Source organism: Debaryomyces fabryi, assembly GCF_001447935.2.
Source record: "Debaryomyces fabryi strain CBS 789 chromosome Unknown contig00006, whole genome shotgun sequence".
In the NCBI taxonomy this organism is placed as follows: domain Eukaryota; kingdom Fungi; phylum Ascomycota; class Pichiomycetes; order Serinales; family Debaryomycetaceae; genus Debaryomyces; species Debaryomyces fabryi.
This window is the reverse complement of record NW_015385432.1, coordinates 115281-126173: the sequence shown is the minus strand read 5'-3', so window position 1 is coordinate 126173 and position 10893 is coordinate 115281. Positions and strand designations below refer to the sequence as shown.

General features: G+C 33.8%; 3 protein-coding genes across 3 annotated transcripts; 2 read left to right on the top strand and 1 right to left on the bottom strand.

The window, feature by feature from the left end:
* Positions 1 to 203: 203 nt before the first annotated feature.
* AC631_00552 (monothiol glutaredoxin) lies at positions 204 to 530 on the top strand (the record flags this gene model as incomplete). Its single annotated transcript, XM_015609382.1, has 1 exon — positions 204 to 530. The coding sequence occupies one exon, from the start codon at positions 204 to 206 to the stop codon at positions 528 to 530; it is 327 nt and encodes a 108-aa protein (XP_015469842.1).
* Positions 531 to 898: 368 nt separating this feature from the next.
* Positions 899 to 2728, bottom strand: AC631_00551 (uncharacterized protein; the record flags this gene model as incomplete). The annotated part of the gene is made up of 1 exon (XM_015609381.1): positions 899 to 2728. The coding sequence occupies one exon, from the start codon at positions 2726 to 2728 to the stop codon at positions 899 to 901; it is 1830 nt and encodes a 609-aa protein (XP_015469841.1).
* Positions 2729 to 5101: 2373 nt separating this feature from the next.
* On the top strand, positions 5102 to 10333 carry AC631_00550 (uncharacterized protein; the record flags this gene model as incomplete). Its single annotated transcript, XM_015609380.1, has 1 exon — positions 5102 to 10333. One exon carries the CDS (start codon positions 5102 to 5104, stop codon positions 10331 to 10333), a length of 5232 nt encoding a protein of 1743 aa, XP_015469840.1.
* Between the last annotated feature and the right edge of the window lie 560 nt (positions 10334 to 10893).

The window sequence follows — 10893 nt, the reverse complement described above, 5'->3', positions numbered from 1 at the left end:
ATGTTCAGAAGAGCTTTATTCAATACCAGATTCGTAAGTATTTCATAGATACGTAGCATATTAGTTGCATCAATTACTAACCAAAAAAATTAAAGGCAAAACCAATAATCAAAACACCTTTTATTCAGCAAGGTAGGTTCATTTCAACCGAAATCAAAGAAGCTATCGATAGGGCTGTGGGAAGTTCAAAGGTTGTGTTGTTTATGAAAGGTACTCCTGAATTCCCTCAATGTGGTTTCTCAAGAGCTACTATTCAAATGTTGGGCCAACAGGGTGTGGATCCAGAAAAGTTTGCTGCTTACAATGTCTTAGAGGATCCAGAATTAAGAGATGGAATTAAAGAATATAGTGAATGGCCAACTATTCCACAATTATATGTTAACAAGGAATTTGTTGGTGGATGTGATATTGTCATGTCCATGGCACAATCGGGTGAGTTAAGTGACTTATTGGAAGCTAATGATTGTTTAATTCCTGAAGAAGAAGGTGAAACAACATCTGCTGACATTCAACCAAACAAAAGAAGCTAACTGTATATACTGCCAATATTATTTAACAACATGAAAATTTTGTAATTCTAATTTTTATCTAAATAGGAAAATGAAGCATTTCTCTGGTTGACTGATATAACCTACTCCGATAGCCTTAAGTACTCGAATTTAGTAAAAATTTAATATATTAAACCACATATAATAGATAATACACAAGAAATGAACCACAAACCTTAATAAATATACAAAAATATATAAATATTCAACAAATATACACATGACAAAAATATATCATGTATTACTTTACATTTTAAATCCATAAATGCGATATTGAATATATTTCCTGATTCTTAGATCCCCTACCCCAGGTATGAGAAGATCCAGGTTAAACTAGGCAAATGAGGAAATCACTCAGCTGGCAAGGACTTATTCGATTTCACAGTTGACGATCTTCTTCTCAATAAATTTGAATCATTTAAATTCAACGTGAACTTGTAGTCCCCATTGATGCCACTAATAATCGAGCTCGACCTTGTTTGATAATCTTCATTGTAATCATCATGAAGAGAATTTTCATCATCAGATGAATTTGATTTTAGTGATGATCTTTGACTTTCAAGCTGCTTAACAGAGAATTTGTCAAGGCTTGTCAACTCGTCATTTAATTCATCACTGCTTTCATCGAGATCATCAATCGAGTCTTCTTCCTCTTCTGAATCTTCTTCATATGCTTTATTCTCTGCGATCACGGTCTTGTTGCCGTCAAATACATCTTTGAATGTAAGCTTATTGAAGTCTTTTTTGGAAGGAAGAGGGCTTTTCGGTAATGTTTTCTTACCATGAATCAGCAAGTCTTGCAAGTTGTCAAGAGTAAACTGCACCGATGAAGCAGACAGTTTGAATTTAGTTGTTCTTGAATTTGACATCGCGGGGTTGTTAAATACCTTCTTGATAGCTTCCGCTCTAGGCGACATCAAATCGGCGTTGAAATGACTATTTGACCCATTCTTAGAGATATCCATTGGATTAAGATGATCCACCTCGCCTGAATATTCTACATGTTCAGCATCACATGAGTCGAAATAACTAGGCGATTGAGGGCCGTAGTGATCCTTGATCCATGGATGATTCCATATTTCTTTGATGGTAATCCTATCATCAGGATTGATGGTCAACATCTTACAAATTAAATCTTTAGCATCCAAGCTGACCTCATCCCACCAAGGCTTCAAAAAAACGTAATCACCGTTCAAAATCTTCAAAGTTAGCTGATGATGATCGTCATCATAAAAGGGAGGGAAGCCACATAGTATGGTGTAAAGAAAACAACCTAATGACCAAATGTCAACCGCTTTAGAATAAAAGTGCTTCTGCGACTGCTTGTTGGGAAACCTTTTCATTTTAGTACCATTGCAGGTGATAACCTCCGGTGCAGTATAGCCAGCTGTACCACAAGGGGTTTTCAAATTGGATCCCATGGTGTTGGATGGTCTGAGTTGCTTTGCCAATCCAAAATCGGCCAACTTGATTATGCCTATGCCACCACCACCAACTCCACCAACAAACTCACCCTCGTCAACTTTGGTATTGTCGTCAGAAGTCCGTTTGTGCTTTTCAAACTCTTCGGTGGGCCTTTCGTGGAATGGAATGGTGTTGAAAAGTAAGTTCTCTGGCTTGATGTCCCGATGCGCAATATTAATGGAATGCAAATAGTCCACTGCCGACAAAAGCTGTGAGAATATAAACCGGGATAAGTCCTCACTGAAATATGTATATTCGATGATCTTATTGAAGATCTCACCGCCGTCGCAGTACTCCAATACAATGTAACAATGTTTGTCGTTGTTGAACAGGTCCACCAACCGGAGCACATTGGGGTGGCTCAACCGCTTCATGATACTTATTTCGTTGTGGATGTTGGCGATCTGTTTACCCGATAAGTTAGCCTTATTGATGATCTTGATGGCTACCAGACGTCCCGTCGGCTCATACACGGCTTTGTATACAGCCGAAAACGCTCCTTCTCCTAGCTTATGCACCAACCGGTATTCAGCTGGTAAGTCACCATACCTAATACCATCTTCTTCTTCTAGCTCGTCTCCTACGCTCATCTGAACTCCGGAGCCACCGTTCTGATTACCGTTTTGACTACTATCTTTCTCTTTTTCCTTTTCTTTCACTCTCTCTTCACCACTTCTTTTCTCGCGGCTGGTCTTATCGCTTACCATATCTCCCATATCTGACTCCACTATTGCTTCATTTCTATCCGAAAATAGCTTCTTAAGATTCTTTCTCTAGTTAGTAAAATCGTTCCGATACCGACTAAACAGGTTCAGTTCCCCATATTTCGGGGTGAACCCCAGAAAAACATCAATCCCTGTTCCCTGGGTCCCACCCACAATCCATTCCGCCTTTAATATTCCAAAAAATACTACATACCAGTATTAGAGTCATGGTTGTTTTTTTGATACCCCGTCATTATTATGGTCTTTTTGGCCATATATATATAAATGGAAGAGGGGAACCACGCAATTTTTTCTCATAGGGATTTTGTGTTATGTTTACCATTATTACATCATAATTGTAAAGGACTTGTCGAATGCATACGATAGTTCGTTACGTAAATGATCACAGATAATACGGAAAGGAGCGGCCTTTAACTTTCATTACTTGTTTGAAGTGCCGATGGAGGAAGTATAAACAGAGTTCATAAACAGATTTGATACGAATCGATGAAGTGTAGACATATACGTAGGGTATCCAGAGATAAGGGCATAGTAGTTGGTTAGTTATAGAGATAGTAATTAAGGTACAAGGCTTTGTAGTCTCCACAATTCCGTATGCAAACATTCGAAAATCCTAGTATATTAAAAAATATTAGTGAGCATAAGTGGAAACAATAGGGAACATAGGACAATAAAATTTTACAGATCGAGACGGGATATAAAGGTTTGTAGGACGCAGGAAGGAATTAATAAAGCAAATGGGGTTTATTGATTACTCCACTGGAATAATAGCGAAACAGGTGATTGCATGTATTTATAGACTAGGTCCGGTCACAGAAGCATTCGTAAGCGCAGATAACTTGCAGTCAGGCATCTATATTTAGTATTTAGTCAAAGGGAGGAGATTTGAACCTTTAGAGGATACGGGTTAAGATTACGCAGAATAGACTAATAGTTTCTATATTTGTAGGTTGAGGGAGACTAGTACGAGTAGAAGAATAAGCGCAACAACCCAGGCAATCCTGAGTGACTAACTTGCATATTAGACACACGAGTACACAGATACCTACTTCGGTAGGTGAATCGACTCGCACATGACGAGCGAGCTATTTGATAGTTGCGGTCCAAATCACAAATAACCGTATATGGCAAAGATTACAGGTGCGTGTGTATATAACCCTGGACTCCTATATGACCATCTAGCATATTGCACTACAAATGGTTGTGACGTGCCTAATTAATGTGACAAAAATCGAGACAATATGACAATTGTTCGGACTTGGGACATCGACGAACCAATCATCAAATGAGGCTTGGCCTGTGCCCCTGGCAATTAAACTATCGCCACGACAATATTAATCGTGTAGTTTGGTGGTCACAGGTCCTTTGGCCCACTAATCCAATGAAGTGCGATTATTAAGACCATTATTGGAATTCGTGGATCTGTGATGCATTTCAAAGCCATATTTTCATTCCAAGACATAGTCTAGAGATGTTATGTAGTGTACATGTTTACTTCTACAGTGATACCATATTACGACAAACATACCAATTCTCGTATAAGGTATAGGAGTATGTTTCAAGATCTCCATATTGTATGTGCGTCGGTTGTTATACGTAATTCATGCGTTCCAGCTGTAGAATGCATAAAACGCGCCATAGACGACCAAAGTACCCGTTTCACTGGGAGGAGGTGAGCTTAGACATGTCATCAATACCATCTTTTGAAACGAAGGTTACAACGGTCGAGTCGCGTATGCGGTATGTTTGATCTACTTATTGAATTTTTTGGATATACGAGCAAATAACCTATATTTTTTATGTCTCGATAGAATCTTTGTCGCTTAATGGAATGGCTTAATGGAATGCCCTTGGCTGCCCTTTAAAAGACCATAAACTCGTTATGTCATTTTTGTTTGAACCTGGCAATTTTCTTAGGTACAATGTGTAGTATATCAAATAGTGAGCTTCTAATCGTGAAAAATATTTACAAAAAGTTTGAATTTGTTACAAGCAATATCAATACTATATGTTTTTTTTGCATTTATCGCTACATATGCAAAAAACTAAAAAATATTGAAATTATTCATAACTCGTTTCTTGTGATTTCTCTTCATAAAACCATTCATACCCACACTCTGATTACAGAGTCCAATAAGACCACTCTTCTTAGCCTAAGGCTTTTTCTCTGGCGTCTTGGCTATATAGTTGATGAACTCATCGAGCAGGCAATTTTGTGTCACATTTTTTTTCAATCATAAAATTTAAATCATCTCTATGACTTTAACTTTTCAGGTCCACTGAAAGAATTTGGTTACAGTTCAAAGCAAGACCACGTTTACGATCGAAACATAAGATCAGCCACGTAGGATCGTGTATTCAGCAATGACTCAAATTAAACCAAATAAAAAAGATGCTGTCCGCCATAATGTTAATATAGACAGTTCCGTTTTAGTTAGATTATCAACTATCATTTCGTCCCATGATAAGACAGAACTCACAAGGTTTATTACAGGTGGATTATTGTTAAAAGTGTTGACTAGCTGGTCGTACTTTGCATCTATTAATGACCATAGTCAATTCACGGACATATCTATCAAATTATCAAAAGCTTCCAATTTGATCCAAGATTATAATACCAGCGACTTAAAACCGTTATTGGTTGACTTCTATCAACACATATTGAACAATGACTTGAAATATGTATATAGAGGATTAAATAGTGGTAAACCTCTATTAGCAAATTCAATGTTGAATATTTTGAGTAACTTGATTAGTTTTGATAATGGATTAACCAATGAGTTTTTGGACAAGTTTGACATGACTTTATCAACATTACCTAAATTATTAGTTCCATCTAAGATAGACTTGGAAAAATTTAGTCAGTTTAAAGATAAACCTGATAACACTCATCTGTTAATAAGATACAATTTTATTAAATTCTGGATTAATTTAAATTCTAAAGTTTCCAGTTTTATAAGAAAAGATTTACTAACCAATAATCACAAAATCATGAATAACCTTTGGAAATACATGTTTGAAATTGATTCAGTACCAGTATTATTAAGTGTTTTTGAGTTTATTGACTCAAAAATATTAGATGAATCAAACTTTAAAAAGTCAACCAAATGTAAAATTTTGAATGAGAGCTTTTTCTTTAAAATTCAGCTCATATTTAACAGATTGAGTGACATTAACAATGATGAGTTTACTAAGTCTTTTATTAATTTATTGACAAAGCTTTCTACAGATTTTGCTAATGGTTTGAATTATCCTAATTTTAAACTCTGGCAATCATCTACAGATAATGGTATTCCGATAAACATTAACAACAAGTCTTTCAGAATTTATAATAAATTGATATATACAACTTTGACCAGTTTGAAACCATGGGAATCTCATGCTCAGTTACAATTAGTAAAAAATATATTATCTGCAAATATAGAGTTAGTTCCACCTTACATGAATTGGTTGATACAGAATGGTGGAGGTTACCACGACCCTTCACTTACATCTTGGTGGATAGGGCACACCTTACTTTTCAAAGAAATTCTTTGCTTGCCAACCCCTAATCTTTCAACTGAAGCAAAAATAAATAATAGGATTGTCCTCGAAAACATCAGTTTAGCACCGTTATCAAAAAATTCACTAAATAAGTGCCTTGAATCAAAACATTATTTGATTGTACAGTTGTCTTGTCAATTAATAATGTTCACCTTGATTAAACTAACCAAGGTATTATCGTCCAATTTCTTTATTCATAATAATAATGCCAATAAACAAGAATTGATCGAGTTGGTTTTTAATAACTTGCCAGACTTTAATGCTCTAGTTCAGGTTTTACTTACAGTTAATAAAGCATTCCCAGAAAAGACTGATATGAAGTTGCTTAAACTAACGTTGACAATGATCATAAACCAATATCAATTAGTATATCCATCTTCGTCTCAAACTTTAAACAAGTTTGTCAGTTATGAAATTAATGAATTTATCAATGACAATCAAGCATTGAATAGTTCTGGATATAATTTGTCATTGTTAGATAATTACCTCTCTATCCAATCCAACCAACAACAAGAGAATGATTTAAAATGGTGGAACAAAACAAATAGTGGTAATTCATTTTTCACATGTTTAATTAAACTTTCAACAAGTGGCAAGATTGATGAATCTTTTATTTGGAAATTTTACAGATTGTTGAACAAGTTAACTGAAAACACAATAATTTTCAACAAAGATTTGATTATATCTCCTATATTAGCATTAATTCATCTGTTTAAAGATTCAAGTCCATCTCCTAAAATTTGGAAGTTATTGGATGAAGTTATTTCTAGATCAGTCAAATCTCCGTATAAATATCTCGACTTGTCTCATACAAAATTCAGCGACGTGAGTTTATTCACTATTGTGCTATTCGAACAATTTAAATTCATTCTCAATGATTCAGCAGTCAATCAGAAAGAATTAGAAAAAATCATTGAATGGTTATTTAACTTTTTGAAGTACGTAATTGTTATTGGTGAACCAAAAGAAGCTATTCATGCTTTGCTTAAAGAATATTTGACAACCGACGAAAAATTTGCGGACATTGTAGACCGCAACCAATTGATACATATGATAGATTTCACAGGTACTGAAAAAGTCAAAGAGGATTCTTCTTATTTAGAATTACTTATTAATACGTCAAATACCAATTTGCTTACAAAAGCGAACGTGCTTTATAAGAGATTCCCAATTTCAAATTTTGATTTTGCTGGCTTGTTTACAAGATTAAAATTGATTACTCATGATGAAAAGCTAAGAAATGTTGATGATATTCTCGTTGATTTGGTTTCTAAACTAGGTAACTATTTAGTTACGGTAATTCCACGGGATTTGTTAATGGTTAAATTTATCCTTGCAAAAAAGTTTTGGCAAGATCTAATTTTTAGTCCTCAGATTGACTTAACCGCTCCATTACCAAAGAGAGTTCTATTTGTTGGAAATTTGCTTAATGAAGTATTTCAACAATTACCTCAAGAATGCTTTGATATGAATAATTCCGAGTACCTGAATTTCAATGAGTTTAACTTAATCTTCTTCAATTTATTCGGATATTCCGAAACCATGCCCTTTGAAAACCAAAATTTTATAGGAAAGTTCAATTGGGTACTTACGAATGATCAAATTATTAAATTAATTAATACTATTGAACCCAAGAATTCTCTACTCGTTACTAGATTGTATGAAATATCAATGCAAAGATCAATCTCAATGAGTTTTGATAACTTTGATAATTTTCTCAGTTTAAAATTACCTGAACTGAACGAATATGAAACTGAAAAGAAATTGATATTGAGTAACTTGATCGAGTCAAACTTAGTACTTTTCGAGAATGATGAGTTATTCAGACAAATTGATATTATTTTGCAAAATGAATCAAACTATTATTTATTAAAATCTTTAATCAATACTGAAGATTTAATTAAAAAGAATGAAATAACATATTATTTGATAGAGAAGTCTAACGCAGGATTAATAAAAGATGAATTTCTTTTATGCTTCATTGGTTATTCAATTTCTTTATCTTTATCATTCTCTGATTTGGAAGACCAAAAGCTTTTGGACTTTTTGAACAAGGTTACTAGAATTGCATTGAGAATTTTGGCAGAAGGAAACTTTGAATCTAAATTAAGCTGGAACAACTTATTAAATATTTTGGCTAGTAGCGTGAACAGCAATTCTATTTCCACCGAACAAAAACTGAACTTAATAAACCAAGCTTTTACCTATATTGAGAAAAATGGTTTTAAAAAGAGTTTGATTCCAGAATTCGGAAATTTAATCTATCAGATGATTAAATCTACTGCAGATTTAAACGATGATGTGAGGTTATGGTTACATAAGTCGATGCTCTTTGTTACAAAGAAATTTGCAGAAACAAGCGAACTATCTGAGAACTTCCTTAAGTTTTTGAATGAAGTCAAGAATATTATCAGGTTAGTTCCTTCAGTGTCTTCTTCTATTTGGGAATTAGTGCCAATCGCTGTAATTAACACTCAATTAGAAGTGATATTAAATCACAAAGACTGGGTTTTGGATTCTAATGTTTTAGAATTTGTGAATTGCATTTTAATGAGTGTCAGGAATATTAAACATGTTCAGTATGAAAAATTGTTGCAAATATTTGTTAACAATGAATTTAATATCTTGAATAGCCTACCATCGGGTAAAGATATGCGTTTGAGATTTGAATCAGCCTTAATTTTATCAAACTTGTTTTTCATGAATCCTAGTAAAAATTCTACATCTGTTTTGTTAGAAAAGTTAGTGTTATTATACTTGGGCTCTATTAGACTGGAAGATCTTCTTATAAAGTCAATACTTGTTAAAATCGAAGCTAATTTGGTAAAGTCTTGGATTAGCTTGATTCTGAATTGGGAACTTTCGGAAGAAACTTTGAGTGATGATCTTGAGCTAATTGGCGAAGAAAGGTTGATATTGAAGGACAAGAAGACGTTAGCGATTTCTTTAAACAAGAATTTTATCAAGAATTCAATTAAGCATGAAGGTTCCAACTCTGCGGTTTCAACTTTACCGACGAGTTTATTTAACTTCCACTCGAGCAAGGTCGATTTCAAAAATGCTTGGGAAGATGCTGAATCCTTTTATGAAAATAATACAGCTCGTATAGAACAAGAATATCAAAAAACAATTTATGACGCAGAGTTCCTTATGATGTTGATAGTTAACAATCATGAATTAGTTCAAGTGGATAGTAATGAGGAAGATGGTGAAACGAAAATAAAGTTTGAAATAAAGAACTTGATTGATTCTAATTTATTACAATTCATTGTTGTAAGCTTATCAAACTCGTCTGAACTAATTCAAAATATTTCTAAAGCTTTGATAAGCGGAATATTGAAAACACTTGAAAGTAATGATAGCTTCAAAGATACTAATCTTTACAAAGTCTACTTATCGAACATCCTCCATACGTTAAGAACTCCAGAAAGTGAGATTGCACCTTTAATTTGGTACTTTTATAGCAGCTTGATCCCAATTTTGTCCAACCCGGGACATTTCTTGTATGAAAGATCATTCCGTTATATCTTATCAAACCCAACTATAAAGAAGCATGATATTCCTTTATTCGCCCCAATATCGATGTCGAACAGTAACGATTTAGAATTCGAGAATGATGAATCTCATTATAAACAAATAACCTGGTTAATTCAGAATTTTATTGATGGCACTAAAGAAGTAGCAGATTTGAACATATTGAAAGTAAGAGGTGTTATTGAATGGGTTATGAATTTATTAAACTCCCCATTCATTACCACGAACATCAAGTCGTTAATATTAACTTTCATATATACTGTACAGAAAGTTGATCAAGGCTCAGATATGTTGATTACGAAATACGCTATCTTAACTAATTTAGAGCAGTTTCAACAGAAATACAATAGTGAATTGTCTACTGGCGATGAAAAAGCCAGGTTAATTAACGAACAATTGAAATTGAATATAGATGAAATTTCAGTTCGATTCGGTGTGAGTGTCGGATCACACAAAAGAATAAGAACATGGACAAGTGGTGACTTACCTAGCTATGTTAAGAGAATTCACAAATCTTAGTTACTTAAATATTTCTTGTATAATAGAACAATAACTTCGCATTTACCGATCTTAACTTCACAAAAATTATTTCTAAATCTTCTAAACGTTAGAATTTTATACATTAAAAGACAGCCATGAGTGTAAGTTTTTAAGTTAGATTGGATAAAAGTAGTAGATGAACAAGAATTATCACTAACGTAAATAGCTTGGAAAAGTAGCGCACTACTCATTTGATTTAGTTCTTATATCGATTATTTTAGCAGGTATTCACCGTAACACTGGATTGGTTTTTGATACTAGCAATTTATCATCAGTGGATGTCCGTAGATGGTTTGGTAACTATTTAGCGTTCGGTGAACGTTGCTACGACTCGTCAGTATCTTTATTGAAAATGAGTGGTTACTTCAGACAAAAGAATCTTATAGTTGACTATGTTTCTAAAGAAGCTAACAAGTATTTAAAAGAACAAACAGGAAGAGATTTAAAAGATATAAGCAAAGATCAATAAATATTAGGCTTTTAGGTAATGGCATTCATAAGTTTGTTGCTTTTGTTAGTGCTTTTGTAAATGTTATGAC